Source organism: Lacerta agilis, chromosome 5, assembly GCF_009819535.1.
Source record: "Lacerta agilis isolate rLacAgi1 chromosome 5, rLacAgi1.pri, whole genome shotgun sequence".
Taxonomy (NCBI): domain Eukaryota; kingdom Metazoa; phylum Chordata; class Lepidosauria; order Squamata; family Lacertidae; genus Lacerta; species Lacerta agilis.
Genome location: NC_046316.1, coordinates 40,237,879 through 40,255,034, shown reverse-complemented (window position 1 = coordinate 40,255,034; position 17,156 = coordinate 40,237,879). Strand labels below are relative to the sequence as shown.

The 17,156-nt window shown below is 42.6% G+C and overlaps 1 protein-coding gene across 3 annotated transcripts in view; it reads right to left on the bottom strand.

Annotated features, from left to right (window-relative positions):
• Positions 1-8,542: 8,542 nt before the first annotated feature.
• C5H10orf90 (chromosome 5 C10orf90 homolog) overlaps positions 8,543-17,156 on the bottom strand; it is a 139,292-nt gene continuing 130,678 nt past the window's right edge. For all 3 annotated transcript variants that reach the window (XM_033149423.1, XM_033149424.1, XM_033149425.1), the window contains 3 exons: positions 12,908-12,971; positions 9,695-9,794; positions 8,543-8,667 (listed from right to left, as the gene is read on the bottom strand). In XM_033149423.1, coding sequence (XP_033005314.1) covers positions 8,629-8,667; positions 9,695-9,794; positions 12,908-12,971 — 203 coding nt within the window. In that variant the 3' untranslated portion in view covers positions 8,543-8,628. The remainder of the gene's footprint in view (positions 8,668-9,694; positions 9,795-12,907; positions 12,972-17,156) is intronic.

The window sequence follows — 17,156 nt, the reverse complement described above, 5'->3', positions numbered from 1 at the left end:
AATAGAATTCATCACCCCTAATTAAATTTGCATGTATTTTGATTTATGCTATTATATAATTAAATTTAAGCCATCAACATTTTTTTTATGAAGTAGTAAACACAAACATTTTAAAACACACACTGTGGGTAACAATGCAATTTGCCTATACATGTAGCAATTATTGCAGTTAAGCATTCATTACTAATTCCTTTGGGATTCATAATAAAATTAGACTTTAATTAATACTATACATAGGTATAGTATTTAAGACATTTTCCTGTTTCTTTAGAAGTCAACAGTAGAAATTGCAATTGCAGTCCCAGGCACAGCGGGAAGGGATGAGGTGATAACTGGTGAACAAACCAACACAACAACAACGTGCTGGGATTGAAAATGGCCACAACATCATTGATTACAGATGCAGGTAGGCTTTGGCTTAGGCATTGGATGTGCTTCCTGATTAATACTCCTGCGTTGGTTGGAGATTTTCAGGATCATGCCTGGGTTAAGGGCCACCTCATATCAGGCATGGAGTATCCTCTCCTCCCCCGGTAGCCTCAGAGGCAAGAAGAATAAACAGTTCGTATTTTATGGCGTTTATTCAGTCATCTGGTTGCAAGACAAAAGATCCATGTCTTTACACTTAAGAGACATTGGCTACTCTGAGTCCCTCCTCTTCTGTTTCCCTCAACATCCTGGAAAGCTACAGGAAGTCACAGGAATCACATCCCTCTGCATCCTCTGTTCTTGAATGCAGAGGGACCTGTGAGCCTTTGGACTAGGAGGGTCTCCCATATTCTCCAGGGAGGTCTCTGCTGTCTGCTCTCTAACTTCCCCTTCCTCATCCTCTTTGTTGTTGTTGTTTCTTAGTCATGTCTGACTCTTCCTGACTCCATGGACCAAAGCACGCCAGGCACTTCTGTCTTCCACTGCCTCCCACTGTTTGGTCAGACTCATGTTGGTAGCTTTGAGAACACTGTTCAACCATCTCGTCCTCTGTCGTCCCCTTCTCCTTGTGCCCTCAATCTTTCCCAACACCAGGGTCTTTTCCAGGGAGTCTTCTCTTCTCATGAGGTGGCCAAAGTAAGCTGAGGCTCCAATACTTTGGCCACCTCATCCTCTTCTATCTCATAACTAGGGATTTCCTCATTCAGCTGTACATCAGCCCTGTCTCCCTCTCCTTCTGAAACTGCTGGAGACAGGGAAGGCAAAACTTCCCACTCCCACTCCTCTTCTGAGAGGAGCCAATCAGACGGAGGGCTCATTTCCCATTCCTCCTGTTCAGTCCAGTCCCTGACACCTCAAGACACAGGTCAGCTAAGCTGCCCCCCCAAGCCACCATCTGGAAGTTCTATGGCCCATCTCCTCTCCTCTAGGCTTCAGGAAAGAACTTCCAGCCAGACCCCTTTACTGGGGTATCCTGAGATAATGCACCCATTGGAGGGAAAGGGAGTGAGGCACTTCACCCACTTCCAGAAAACAGACTACAGGATTCAACACACCCATTTCATCTATTTCATTTAACTAAAGAGGCAGGGACAGAAAGATCAACAACGAGAGATATATAGAAAACTACATTTTCTCATTTTATAATGTATTTCTTAAAATGCACTGTGTCTTTTACCAACATAACCATATATGATGCTAGCAATTATACATGGCAAGAGTTCATTAGATAGTTTGCCATTCTGTATTGGAGTGTCTAGAAGAGGGGTGAGGAACCTGTGCCCTTCAAGATGTTGGTAGGAAATGTCAGACATATTCCAATTCTGTGTAAAAACAAGGCCAGTTTCAGACAGATGTAGAACAGTATCATTAGCAAATTAGCAAAATAAATAAATAAATTGGTTGTTATTAGGGAAATGGAACCATTTTCCTTAGTCATTTATTCCACTTCCCTACTTCTTAACCTTAGACCAGTTCTATTTAGAGCTGTTTATGTTGTCGTTTGTACAAATAACACATCTGCACATTTTTTTTTCTTCATGTCATTTTGCATCTGGTAGGCAGATGATACTCCTCGTTATCTGACTCTGTAGGTCATTGAAAATGGATATTGAGCAATTCTGCCTCCTACAGCTTTGGTAAAATGCCAAACCCAGTTAGGGAAAGAGAAATGCTTCGATTTGTTATCCATGCTTCTTAAAAAAGAAAGAAAGAAATTCCAAAACCAAGTGGATGGCTAAATGGTATTGATTTTACAAGGAACATGGTAATCTCTAAACAGATGTGCTACATGCTACATGGGGGTTTGTTTCCCCCCCCCCAAAAAAACTAATCTTTGAAACTTATGGGAAGGAGATACATTTTATTTATTTACTAAATTCGCATCCTTCTCTTCTTCCTAAAGGGCAGCACACAATAAGTGATAAAACAATAAAAAAAACACTTTAAAACGTATGTGGACACCAGTATCAAGGTTACAGTGTCAACATAGGTATCCTTTAAGCATGAAAGGAAAATAATCTTATGGAACTAGCTGCACAATTTCCAAGATTTCTCTACAACTTTGCAGATAGGAAACAAAATAGAACCCCTGAGTGGAATCTCAGGGCCCGTTAGGATATAGCTCTTGCTGGGATATAAAATGCATGCATACAGTAATGAGATTAAAAAAATGTCACAAGTGGGAGGAGAAAAGGTGGCAACCATGCTTGTCCCTGCAAATGTCTGGTCTGATGCATCTCTGAAGACTGCAAGATTGCCAGCTTTTTAAAAACTGGCTCTACACCTGTGAGTTTAGCAGCCTGATATGCAAAACAAAAACAAAAAAACAGGCAATGTAGGTTGCAATACTATTTTCTAATAAGAAGTAAATTCTCTTGGTCACAGTGTGATTTGCTGCTAAGTACACACGCGGGTGGCGCTGTGGTCTAAACCACAGAGTCTAGGGCTTGCCAATCAGAAGGTTGACGGTTCAAATCCCCACTACAGGGTGAGCTCCCACTGCTCAGTCTCAGCTCCTGCCAACCTAGCAGTTTGAAAGGACATCAAAGTGCAAGTAGATAAATAGATACCACTCTGGCGGGAAGGTAAACGGCATTTCTGTGCGCTGCTGTGGTTCGCCAGAAGCGGCTTAGTCATGCTGGCCACATGACCCGGAAGCTGTATGCCGGCTCCCTCGGGCAGTAAAGCGAGATGAGCATCGCAACCCCAGAGTCGTCCACGACTGGACCTAACAGTCAGGGGTCCCTTTACCTTTACACGTGCAGCTCCTCAGGCTACAAGTTTTCCCCACATAGCAATGCCATGAATTGCTTCATATATTGAATTTCTGCATGTCAGGCTGTGTTCTGCATGTCAGACACTAGGGAAAAAATGGGGGGAAGTGGCTCCGCCTACCGTTGGCTCCATCTGTCAGGATCGCTGGCTCCGCCTACCATTTGCCATCCTACCTTCTCCCCCACCAAGCCCAGGCTGCTACTCGTGATGGCCACCAAATTAAACAGCTTTAAAAATGGCATTAGACAGATTTGTGGAGGATAAAGTTATCAATGGGGAGTAGGAATGATGGCTTTACATAAGCTCCAGGAGAAACAGCATGCTTCTGAATACCAGTTGTTGAGGAAGGTGAGCAGCAAAATGCCATTTCACTTAGGTACTTGTGGGCTTTCCTTGGGAATCGGGTTGACAACTTTGGGAACAGAACACAGATGTGACTGTTAGTGTGATCTACCAGAGCTCTCTCTCTCCACATACACACACACACACACACACACACACACACACCCTTTGCCAATTGCTCCAGCAACATCAGGTCTATTGACCTTAGCCAAACCACACTCTTAAGTGGGAATGGTTTTCTTTCTTTATTGTCTGTCTTTGTGGACCTCAGAATAATATTAATATGCAAGCTCAGTAGCAAGATTAATGTAATTTAACATTTTACAATAATATTTTTGTGAACAGCTTTCCCTTACTCTGAAGCTCCAACAAAAACAACATGCAATTGAATGTCCCTTAATCTCTGTTTCAAAGTTTTACTGAAACAATGATTAGCCACAAAGAATCTAAAAAATGCACAGGTGTTCAAAGCTTTTATGAAGAACCAACTCCCCCCCCCGCCCACATTACAGTAAGCTATCTAGAGCAATGGAATAAGTGTCAGACCCATAATAAGAGACAGCCCCCCCCCAAGGACAAATTAGGTATTCTACAGAATGTTCTCCTCCCACATACCAAACAGGTATTCATACCCTATCAATTGTTTCCACTTACCTTGCCATAGATAAGATAACAATATTCCAAACTTATTATGAGATAGGCTTTTCATGTGAGATTGTCGTGTATTTTGTCCTTACACTTGGGAAATTACTTTTGGGGGTAAACATAAAGGGACCTAAATGAGGCAAAGAAGATGAATAAACTTTAAATGTCAAAAAGCATTTATGAATGAATTCAAAGCAGTTCTCAAAATGCTATCCCATTTCAAATGTCAGTACAATGAATAAGGCTTCATCCTCCAGAATAGGTTGAGGTCAATGGTTGGCAAAGGTAGTTTAAAAAAATCTTCCATAGAGAAGAATAATAATATGAGTACTGTCCATGAAACAAAAGCAAGCCGAGATGGTAGCTTCTGCAGCCACAAGAAAAGCTTATTGACATTAGCTTGGTCCTCCTCCAACTGGTCCCTGGCGTATTGGTTTACAAAGATATTGTGTGAGTTTCAGGAAGAAAATTGAATTGCATAGGAATGCTGGGCTGGTTTCATAGCTAGTTTTTATAAGGGGCACTGCTAATTGCATGCACGTATTACTTCCCTTTCAAACTATGTATTCCTAATTACTGTGTAATATATGGCAGCAGTTAAAGCCAAGATACTGAATTCAGATCAAAATGTGGTCAAGCATACATTTTATAACTTTGTTGGGGATCTGCCAGTGACAGAATTCAGCTTCCCCAAAGGCGCAGTCTTGGGATTCTTGTAGACCCTTCACTGCACATTGCAACTGTGCCAAATACACTTCCACCAAAGTCATCTGGTAAGGAACTGTCACCTTCTGTTCTTTAGTATGAATACACAATGAGACATGGCAACTGAATGGAAGTAAAACTTCCAACACTCCTACATTGCTTCATGCAAATATTCTGTGCATGATTGCAACATTATTGTATATTTTGTGTTTGCCTGTCTACTCCTTTATGAAAAAAGATGGGATTGAACCAGTGAAGGCGGTGAAGGTCTTGTGTGAGTGCCTGGAGGCTGTTGGAGGATGGATGGCAGCTAACAGATTGAGGTTGAATCCTGACAAGACAGAAGTACTGTTTTGGGGGGACAGGGGGCGGGTGGGTGTGGGGGATTCCTTGGTCCTGAACGGGGTAACTGTGCCCCTGAAGGACCAGGTGCGTGGCCTGGGAGTCATTTGGGACTCACGCTGTCCATGGAAGCACAGGTTAATTCTGTGTCCAGGGCGGCTGTCTACCAGCTCCATCTGGTACGCAGGCTGAGACCCTATCTGCCCGTGAACTGTCTCGCCAGAGTGGTGCATGCTCTAGCTATCACCCGCTTGGACTACTGCAATGTGCTCTACGTGGGGCTACGCTTGAAGGTGACCCGGAAACTGCAATTAATCCAGAATGCGGCAGCTAGACTGATGACTGGGAGTGGCCGCCAGGACCACATAACACCGGTCCTGAGAGATCTGCATTGGTTCCCAGTACGTTTCCGAGCACAATTCAAAGTGTTGGTGCTGACCTTTAAAGCCCTAAACGGCCTTGGTCCTGTATACCTGAAGGAGCGTCTCCACCCCCACCATTCAGCCCGGACACTGAGATCCAGCGCTGAGTACCTTCTGGTGGTTCCCTCACTGCGAGAAGCAAAGCTACAGGGAACCAGGCAGAGGGCCTTCTCGGTAGTGGCGCCCGCCCTGTGGAACGCCCTCCTATCAGGGGTAAGAGGGATAAACAACTACCTGTCATTTAGAAAATACCTGAAGGCAGTCCTGTTTAGGGAAGTTTTTAATCTGTGACTTTGTATTGTATTTTAGTATTTGTTGGAAGCCGCTCAGAGTGGACGGGGAGACACAGCCAGATGAGCGGGGTATAAATAATAATAATAATAATAATAATATATTATTATTATTATTATTATTATTATTATTATTATTATTATTGCATGGGTGGTGTGTGCTTCCCTTCAAAACTATGCCCATTGGTACAGCATGGAATCTACACCATAAGGGCTTCGGCCTTTAATTCCAGCTTGTTCAGCCTTAAATGTACAGTGATGCACTCTACACAGGAAAGATTGAAAGTGGTTCACCGAATGAAAGGGGAGGACACCAGAAACTGGTGTTCCAGGGTCTGCACGGGCTTGCTGAAACCCTGAGGCAGAAATTAATTAGAAACCATAACTCTATGGTATAAAACCCTTAAGGCACGTAAGTCAGGGCTGCCTCCTTCCATTGTGACCTACCATACTTCAGTATGTGTCAGTAACACACCTACCCTGCATTTTTCAAATGCTGAGGAACTGTCCATGGACTCTGCAAGAAGAGAAGTGAAGCTTTCCAAAATATGGCCCGCAGAACAGATTGTTGTTGTTAAAAGCTCAGCAGTGGAGGGTTATTATTTTTTAAGTTAAAATATTCATTTCAGTTTTAAATATAAAAAATTACGTTGCTGCTTTAACAAAACACAAAACCCAGAGCCCTTCAGAACTATATAGACAGATTATAGACAGCCTCATCTAAGTCCTGTTTGAAGCTTCTAAGAAAAGGCAGGTGATGCTGCAAAGTTTTTTTTTAATGTACAGGCAAGAGTATACCCCACTCAGCTACCTCTTAATTATTTTAGGGTATGAAGAGAAGCAAACACAACCTACCACTCTCCATCATCATAATAAAAGTCAATCCTTTTTACTTTCATACACAAAAAGCTCCTGGTCCTATTTGCCCACAATTTGGAAGACTTCATCTACTCTGGAGGGGTTCTGTGCCTGCAAATTTCATCCAATTTGGCCAAAAGCATGTTTTTAGATTTCCCCATTATAGTAAATGGGGTACCACAACAGTTAATTTTATACAGGTGAGCTGAGAACCTTTTTCTATTTTCTAGAAAAAGAGGTGCCATAACTCACCACAAACGCCTCCCTTGTTCTCTTATAATGGCAATGGTGCCCACCTGAGAGGTGCCAGAACTGAGTTCCAGCTGGGGGGGGGAAAGGCCTGGGAATCGTTCAAAGAGGAGAGAACACAGGGAATTGGATCAGAATATTTAAAAACACAGAGATACAAGCTAAAGCAGGCATAGGCAAACTCTGGACCTCCAGATGTTTGGGACTACAATTCCCATCATCCCTAGCTAACAGGACCAGTGGTTAGGGATGATGGGAATTGTAGTCCCAAACATCTGGAGGTCCAGAGTTTGCCTATGCCTGAGCTAAAGATTGGGGCCCATAAACAACAAATGAACAAATGTGATATTTAACAGGGGGGACCGGACCACCACCATCAGCAAATTCCCCGTTTCCTGAAATGCCCACCTAGTTAGCTGTTACTGAACTCTCATGAATGAACAGATCAAGGAAGGGCCAGCTGTGGATTATTTGCAGTCAGTTTCATCTGCTGTGAAAGAAGCAGCATGTAGCATTTTCCAGATAGTATCCATCACATTATTAAAGTGAAATTGGAATTGGTACACAGAAGCAAGTATGGAAACACAATCTATGGTGGTATTCTCCCACAGTCATAAGGGTATGAATTGCATGGTGCTTTGTAATCATAGCTTTGAAAATTAACACTACCCAATAAAACTGACAGAATCCGGACATTTTTTCCTACTTAGGCTTTATTCCTTCTTTGTACAAAGCTTAACTTGCTTTATATCTGAATGCACAAATGACAATTTAAAGTATTTTTGGAGGAAACAATACAGATATTTAAAAATGTGCACTCTTTCCACAAGCATTTTTCTTGGTAAGAACCACTGATCAGGTTTGTGCCATTTTAAAAACACACAAAACCAAGGGAAGACAGGCAAAATTATAGGGTTTAGCAAAGAGCATGTTTCAAAAAAAAAGAATTAATAGTTAGGTCCCAAAGACTGGTTTTTAACAGGTAACCCCCTTATTTGGCTTCACTATATAAACAAGAATGTGGTTGATTAAAATATGGATCTTGATACTATGCTTAGCATTCAATTAATTCTGCAGTTCGGATGGTTAGGCAGCAATGCTATTTTAGCTAAATAGCACAGCAAAAATATTCACTTTTCCTTACATTCAAAAGTGCTAGTTTTAGACTTGAAAGCAACCACTAAGTGGAGTACATGGGAATCATGTATTTGCAGTGACAATATATGATTCTCATCTATGAATAAAAAGCTGTCTTTATAATTTAAAAGAAGTACAAAATAAATACTGCATTGCCGTAACAACAAGTGCCTAAAACCATTTTTAAAGCTGTATTTCCATGCGTCATGACCACCAGAATATAATCCAGCAGTTGTTCCCCCACCCCACCCCAGAATTACTTTGAATATTCATTTTTTAAAAAAAATAAATAAATTCAAATCAAGCTATAGTCTTTGCGGATTTAAAATGAATAAGGTCTCCAAGTAGTGAAGATCGCATCAAGTGTTTATGGCTTTATAACCATCAAAGGCATTCAAGGTCCAAGAAGAAATGACATGTCCAGGAATCTTTAGTCACTCGGTATTTCTTTGAAGAAGCTGATCCAGCAACTGCTACAATAAAACAAAAATAAAAGCAGCCTTTAAGTTACAATGCCATGCCTTCCATCTCCTACTCCTGGACTTGGAAGTGATGTCATCAGTGAGTATAAGAGAACAGCAGAACTGAGCCAGTCTCATCTGGAGCAGCGGCTGGGAAGACACAGAGGCACGACTTGCTTTCTGTGCTGAGTCCAAAGCCTTGGCCTTTGAACCCCACTCTAGAAACATCAAGTGGGAGCAATATCTGTTTCAGTATCAATGCTGTGAGCCCTTTCATACTATGCTTAGCCTGCATATATGTGTAAATAAAGCCATATATCCCGAAGACACCACTCTCTCTGGTGACCTTCATTCCAAGGAACCCCGACTCTTGGTGTATGTGTTGGCATCCCTGAAGTTTCTCATAAATTGGGGTGAGCAAAACAGTACTGATTACCACCACGTGAAAAAATATGGGGTGCACCAATAGATACCGTATTGGCCCGAATATAAGCCACACCCAAATATAACCCGCTTCCTTAAAATTCCGCAGGCACTCACAAGCGTTCTGTTTTACCCCATGTCTGTTTCAGCAATGATATCGTAAAAGCCAATTTTTGTAAGGTCGTGAATTTAAGCTGCACTTTAACTTTTCACGGTCGGAATTTGGGGGAAAAGTGAGGCTTATATTCAGGCCAATATGGTACATCTATCTGCACAAATGCATTACACACACACACACACACACACACACACACAAATCTCCAGGCAAAGCAGCACTACTGCTGTCACGACGATTTGAAAACTTGCAACAGGATTTTAAAATATGGGAATACTGGGTTTCCTACTGCAGAGGTGGCTAACCTGTGACCCTTCTGATGTTACTGGACTCCTACCATCTCTGACTATTGGCTGTGCTGGGGGCTGTTTGAAGTCCAACAACATATGGAGGGTCACAGACCAGCCACCCTTGCTCCACAGAGTGGTACTGAAGGTGTACAACATTTATGCGATTTTGGAATCAATGAGTATTGTGTTCACTTCACTGGAGAATCATTACCTTTTTGAACACTTCAACACGCAGTCTGTTGCTCTGTATAATCACCCGTTTCTGTTTCTCTTCTTGTTTCTTCTTCACTTCAGGCAGGTTATTATAAATCCTGGAACATATTAAAAATATGCTAAGTGTCAAAAAGGTGTTTTCTGAGCCTTTGAAAGAAAGGAATGGTGTATGGGAAGAAGGCAGGGGCAGGGTAACTTGTGCCCCTTCAGATGATGCTTCTCTCCATCTTCCATTAACATGATCAATAGCCAAGGATAATGGTGGCTGTAGTTCAACAACATCTGGAGAGCCACAGGTTCCCCATCTGAGCTCTAAGGTGTGGAGACTTTTAAGTACATCATACATACATATTCTTTATTCGACCGATAGTCAGAAAGAAAAACATTTCTCAATAAAAAATTGTAAAACTAAAAACATCAGAGGGGCACACAAATAAAATAGAACAACACTACTGAACCTCATACAGATAACCCACATCGAGGCATTTAAGTACATCGTTATTGTGGGCCTAGTCACAACGCCCCAGTGTGAAGTCAATAGGTATGGAGTAAAGGAATAATTTGGACAGGACCATGATCTGAGATCATCATTGGACACAACTTTATTGATTACAGATGTAGGTAGACTTTGACTCAGGCATTGGATATATATCCATTTCAGCCTCCTGTCGGAGGGCTGAAATTTTGAACAGGGTTGTGCCAAGGATTGTGGGCTCCCAAAGGATGCCAATCTACCAAGGTGGCTTTCCCCAGGTCGCCACTGGAAGCTCCGTGGCCAGCCTGCCCTACACTTGGTTTCTGGACAGAAACTTCCACATAGACCCTTCTTAGGTCAGGGTGATGCACCACTTCATCCAAACCTTGATGATTACGATTCCACCCAATGCCTTACCCACCCAAAGTTGTGACATTTTGCTTTGAGAAAGGTAAAAACTCCCAACGGGCCCAATCTGTTTGCAGGCAAATACCTTCCCAGATCCGAATACGGCAACCATTGGGAAACCATAGCAAAGTCCATCACAGAGTGCACAGGAAGGAAAATATGGTTAAGACAAAATTAACACAAAGCAGCCTGAAGGGAGGGAGGGGGGGATTGCTCTTCGGTTGATGGATTGCAAACTCTAGGCGCAGTCAGCTTTTATCCTCAGTGGGTGGACCAGGCTCTGCTCATTCGATGCCCATGATTGGGCAATTGAACTTTTGATTTGGCAGGCTATCTTACCCTGCAATGTGGTTGGCCGGGGAATTTAGAATGGCTAGCCACTGGGACATGACTCCTTGCACTATTGCATATTAAATGGTACTAGAATTGTATTGCTCATATCATTCATGGATTAATGAAAAAAATGTTAGTTTTAAAAACTGTTTCTTAACTTGGTTGATAAATGTACGGTGTTAGATTACCCTAATCCATCTGTGCAGATCAAGATAAATGCCATTGGGAGCAATCTGTGAAGCCCTTGAAAGGGCACTTATATAGCTATCGAAGCAACAGTACAAACCCCCTGTCAATGCTCTGCAGCTGCTGAGACTCATTTCTCCCAAGTATCCTTCATTTGCCTAAGGCCTTCCAGTATTTCTTCCACTGCATTTTGGAAGGATAACTTTTGACTGCGATAGTGTTTGGGTGTGGGGAACCCAGGCTGAGCTGAAATCCCTGCTCACTCATGAAACTTTCTGAGAGCCAAACGAGAAGTAGTGCTAAATGTGTTGTTAGAAACCATGTCAATGAATGTTTTCTACAATTAAAAGCAGGCATGCTTTTAGGACTGCAGTGTATAGGGAAAGAAGGTGTAACCCTTGTGTCCCCATCTGAAATTCTGATATATACACCCCATGGCTATAAGTCTAAGGGGGGGACCCTTCCCTTGTAGATTTTTCCAAGGCCCATAGCCCCCCCCCCTCTCTCTCTCTGTGTGTGTGTGTGTGTGTGGAGGGTTGTGTGATTTCCCTTTGTGCAGACGTGCTTTTTAATTAAGCATTTAGCTTCATGTCTAATTTGCCCCAAGCCTCCTTAAGAAAGTCACAAACTGTCAGCATAACCTATCTCACCAGGTTGTTGTAAATATAAAAAGAAATATTGTAAAGTGCTGGAACATGCTATTGGATTTTTTTAGACACAAACTCTCTAATTATATATAGATACAAAAGCAAATGTACAGAGTTTCCAAGGATCCATAAAACTCTAGCGTGACCAAGAAACATAGCCACAGTTATGTTGACAGAAGCAAGCTGGATTCTTAATGGTCCCCACTAAGTTTTGAAAAATAAAAAGGAAACTGACTGCAACCAACATGCAAGACACTTGGAGAAAGTTTAGATTAGTGCCTCTGAATGTGCATCTTTACTTTTCCAACTGTATGGAAATCTGCCATTCATTCATACAGGAAAAAGTAAAGTGCAGCACTCCAAGAACCCAGGGCCAGTGACAAATGGGCACTAAGGATCAGATTTTAGGAGTTTAGAAGCCAGCAGGGACCACAGACTTTTAGCTTTCTTTAAATAAAAAAGTAAGTCAACCAGACACTTCTGAAGTAAGTCAGAGCACAAAACATGAAGGCAGCATTAATGCTTCTGCACTCAGCAGGCAGCACAATTGCTAAGGCACTTAAAAGACTGTTGTTAAGCAATCAGAGGATGGAATGTTGACCCTTCCCACCTGGGACACAAGGATTTTATTTTTTATTTTTAAATCAAGGCTGGTAAAATGATTTTGTGTATACAGTGTATGTTTTGAAGAGAATTGTGAAACTGCACATATTTGTTGTATATTTGCACTTAGACTTCCCCCCCTAGGAGCTCAAGGCTGTGTACAATTTGTCTTCCCCTTCCTCCTTTTATCTTCACAACAGCTCTGTGATGCAGGCTAGGTTGTGACTTGGTAGCTCACCCCTGCACTAGATCAATATGAAGGGCCTGCTCACCAAAAAGGCAAACTAGGCAATTGCCTGGGGTGCCAAATTCCCAGGGCAGCCTGTTGTCAGGGTAATATTCCAGAAACTGCAAGAGTCTCATTCAAGAGCCTTTTGATCTCCATCAGCTGCAAACTCAACAATTTATTGTGCTACTGTTATGCTACTCAGAATAAAACAAAATGTGGGGTGTGTGATCTTACTTCATTAGCTCAACCTATCAGTTTGAGAACTCATGATCCCTCATTGCTGCAAGCAGAAGGGAGGTAATCTATTTCAGGATGGAAGATGCTCCCTACCTTTTCGATCGCATGTGCATCTCCTTCTCTGAAATGAACCGTTCTTTTGGCTTGAACAGGTTATCTAACAATTAGAAAACAGAGGTTAAATTGCACGGGTGATATTTCACAGGCTTCAATGGGACTAGTAGTTGATTTCCTTCTTGTACATGGAATGAGTTTAACATATGAATCCAAGCAAGGGCCGTAGCTCAGAGGTAGAGCATCTTTGCCTTGCAGGAAGAAAGTCCTTGGTTCAGTCCCTAGCATCTTCAGGTTTGGCTGGAAATGTCCTCTGCCTGACACCCTCGAGAGCTACTGCAGTCAGAGCTAAGCGGACCAATGGTCTGACTCCATAAAAGAGGGCTTTCTATGTTCACACACTACCAGAGCTAACCTGTGGCTGCCAAGCTTAAGACAGCTGTCTGGTTCTGTACGTTGATAGGTGTAATAATCCTACTACAGCTACTTCTGTGAAAGCAGTGTTTGTTTACTGATGTCACTTTTTTATAGACCTTCTTCATTCATATTTAAAAGGTGGTTGGGAGGGGATTGCTGTGGCACCAGAAAACATCTCTGCCCTACCTCCTAGCTGCTCCATCACTTCAAACACATTTCTTGGCATCCCCTCACTTGTGCTTTCCTTTTGTTGTAAAATGTAGACACCCCCACCTTATTTTAGTTGTAATGTGAGTGGAGAGGACTTGGTAGGGAAGCTGGCAGGTCAAATCACATCCAAGTTGAGGGTCCAGGGTCTTGGACTAGATGACCCTCAGGACCCAACTCTACAGTTATGTAACCCGATGATTCTAAGGAACACATGGCATGATAGAGGTGTTTAGCCCATTTTAACCTCAAGGGGTGCAAGCTTCTCCCATTCTGGCTGGCTTGTGGCTTAGTTAAGGTCTATAAGCTGATCTATGGTGAGTTGGATGCCACCAGATAGTGTTATCTTCTGTTGCTTTGCATGGGTTTAGTTGTATGTTTTCTTTTAAGTTATTTTTTTGTTTTGTTTTGTGTAAAGAGCTACCCACTGTAAGGCACTTTGAACATGTAGAGAAGCAGCCTGTGCACATCATCTTTATCTAAAAGCTTGGGGAGAAGAGTGTTTAAAAATGACTATTGCTGCATCCTTGATGTTTTTGGATCTCCTAGAGTGATACATATCCCTGGCCCTCCAGGCATCTCATCCCACACAGCTACTCTGCTGATCTTCCTCTGTGCTTGAAGAGCTAGCGGAGCAATATCATCGAGTGTACAACAATCACACCCTGGCTTTCGTCTCCCTTGACTCCTAATTCTGCATTAGCATTAACCAAGAGATTGCTAAGCCAGAGAGATTGTCATCCCTACCCCACCCATATCAGGAATTTTGGACTATAATATCAGAGAGTGATGATATCGTACATTTATACAAGAAACATGAATATGTTTAAAGGGGTGGGGAAGAAATGACTGTGTTAAGACTTGAGGTTATGTATTGAATTAGGGTGGAGGGAGCCACACCGAAAGGTTGGCTTTGTCACAAAAAAATGATGCTATTGTATCAGAGAAGAACCCAACAGACATACTGAACTGTAAGACAATGAACTGAATTATCCCCCCTACTGCCTCAGAATTCCATGAATCAACATGGTTATTGATTCTAAACAATGCTCTACATTGCTGAAAAACTAAGAGTTCCTTTGAAGACATTCTCTGGCTATGATGCTGCGCAAGAATTTTACTTGTAAGTATTTGGAGGTCCACAGGACCTTCTCCAAAAATTAAACCCAGGACTGTTTCAAGAAACCATTGTGGTAAGGAGACCCATGGGTTCCACGGTCTTGCACTAATTTGTAGCAAATGCAAGTTATTTCAGTGAGACTCGTTTCCAAATAAATATGTATGGAACTGCAGCCATTCATTCCGCACCTGTTTATATTTACGCTGAAGTTCCATTAAGTTTAATGGAGCTGACTCCTAGGTATGTGTGGAGGAACGCTGTGTTTATTACAGTCTGTTTTCGTTTTGCGCTCTGGAAAAGATTTCAGTGACCTCTGATGCTATCAGAATGCAACTGTCGAGGTTCTAGGCCTTGTGCTATCACTATATTGCAAGCTATATATTGCAAGCTATATTGGAAAGGAGAGGGAAAGCCAATGGCTTTTAGTATTTATAGATGGGTCTTTGATTATATAAATTCATTTTGATTCGCCAGGGGAACAGACTCTGATTGGCTGGAGGTTCTAGGAAGAAAGGGCAGTTAATTGTAAGTGGCATAAGAAAAAGAAAAGTCAGTAGGGAAAGCTGATGGTGGAGGTGTGAGGCAAGGCCAGAAGAAAACCAGGGACAGCTGAGACTTGAAGCTCCGCCACTGTTGGAGGGTGTATGGAGTTATGTGACACCCAAGCCAAGGAGATAAGTAACTATACATCGGAACGCAGCCTTGTATATTAGGGACATTTTAAAATGTTTTATTATTATTTTTAATATATGTTGGAAACTGCCCAGAGTGGGGCAACCCAGTTGAGCGGGGTATAAATAAATACCTGTAAAATATTATTATTATGAAACAGGACGTCCCTATTTTCATTGGAGAAATGTTGGAAGATATGCTGTCCAGGCATCCCTAAGTATGACGGGGGCAGCTTTAGTGTCAGAGGAAGACTGTAACTTGCAGCTGGGCATGGTTGAGTGAATTTGGCTGGAGTGGAGGCATAGGGGATGTGGTCTGAAGTAAAAGTATCTGAGAGACTGGTATCAACAACAGCAGCCCATTCAGTTAGCAGGAGCATGCGGACACCAGGTGAGCCGCTCACAACTGCTTTGTCCCCCCCTTCCCCCCTTTCTGGTCCTTTTAGCTGCTGTGCTGAGCTAAGCCAGAATTTGGCAGTGACTCTTGAGTCCTTAGAAACTGTCATTAAGTATATTGTATGGGCAAAATATCTCTTTAATAAACATTTAACAGTTCATTAAATCTCCAATGTTGGGTGTTGTTCTCACATCGAAGCCTATTATACCCCCCAACACTCCTCAGGAAATGGGGATGTTCTATTGATGTAGAATAGGTAAAGGGAAAGGGACCCCTGACCGTTAGGTCCAGTTGTGGATGACTCTGGGGTTGTGGCACTCATCTCGCAGTACTGGCCGAGGGAGCCGGCATACAGCTTCCGGGTCATGTGGCCAGCATGACTAAGCCGCTTCTGGCGAACCAGAGCAGCGCACGGAAACGCCGTTTACCTTTCCACTGGAGCAGTACCTATTTATCTACTTGCACTTTGACGTGCTTTCGAACTCCTAGGTGGGCAGGAGCTGGGACCGAACAACGGGAGCTCACCCCGTTGCGGGGATTTGAACAGCCGACTTTCTGATTGGCAAGCCCTAGGCTTTGTGGTTTAACCCGCAGTGCCACCTGCGTCCTATTGATGTCGCATAGAAGCTCCCTATTTTCTGAGGAGGGGTTCTGAAAGCATTCTAAAGGAATGGGTGGCAGCAGAAAAGGATCACACTGGAGAAACTCTGAGTTATTGGAGCAGACTCTGAAATACAAATATTAAAGAAGCATAAATATCTATACCATATTTAGGAAAAAGTGGGGACCAAGAGAATAGTTTTCCTTATAGTATGTGTGCATAGAATTGAAACCATGAAACTGATCCCATGCTCACTTACTCAGGAGTAAACTGCATTGAGTAGTACTTTTGAATAGCTATGCACAGAATTGTGCTGCATGACTGTAATATTTATGCACAGTTAGCTGGGTGCAAGCCCCAGTGAGCACAGTGAGGGCTTATTTCCAAGTAAATATAGGCTGTAATCCTAAACAAACCTACCAGGAAATGTTCCAGTCAGCTTAGTGGGAATCTGCCTATTAGTAAACAAAAACAAAAAAGAGACTCTGATCCTAAACAGACTTAAGTCTTGCTCGGAAGGAATTGCTATGACCTAGGGTTTAAAACAAATAGAGGCTGAATTGCACTTACTTAGAAGTACGTCTCACTGAGACCAGTCCCACTTATTTGTTTATTTATTTGCCTAAACCACAGAGCCTAGGGCTTGCCAATCAGAAGGTCAGCGGTTCAAATCCCCACGGCGGGGTGAGCTCCCGTTGCTCGGTCCCTGCTCCTGCCAACCTAGTAGTTTGAAAGCACGTCAAAGTGCAAGTAGATAAATAGGTACCGCTCTGGCAGGAAGGTAAACAGCATTTCCGTGCGCTGCTCTGGTTCGCCAGAATAGGCTTAGTCATGCTGGCCACATGACCCAGAAGTTGTATGCCGGCTCCCTCGGC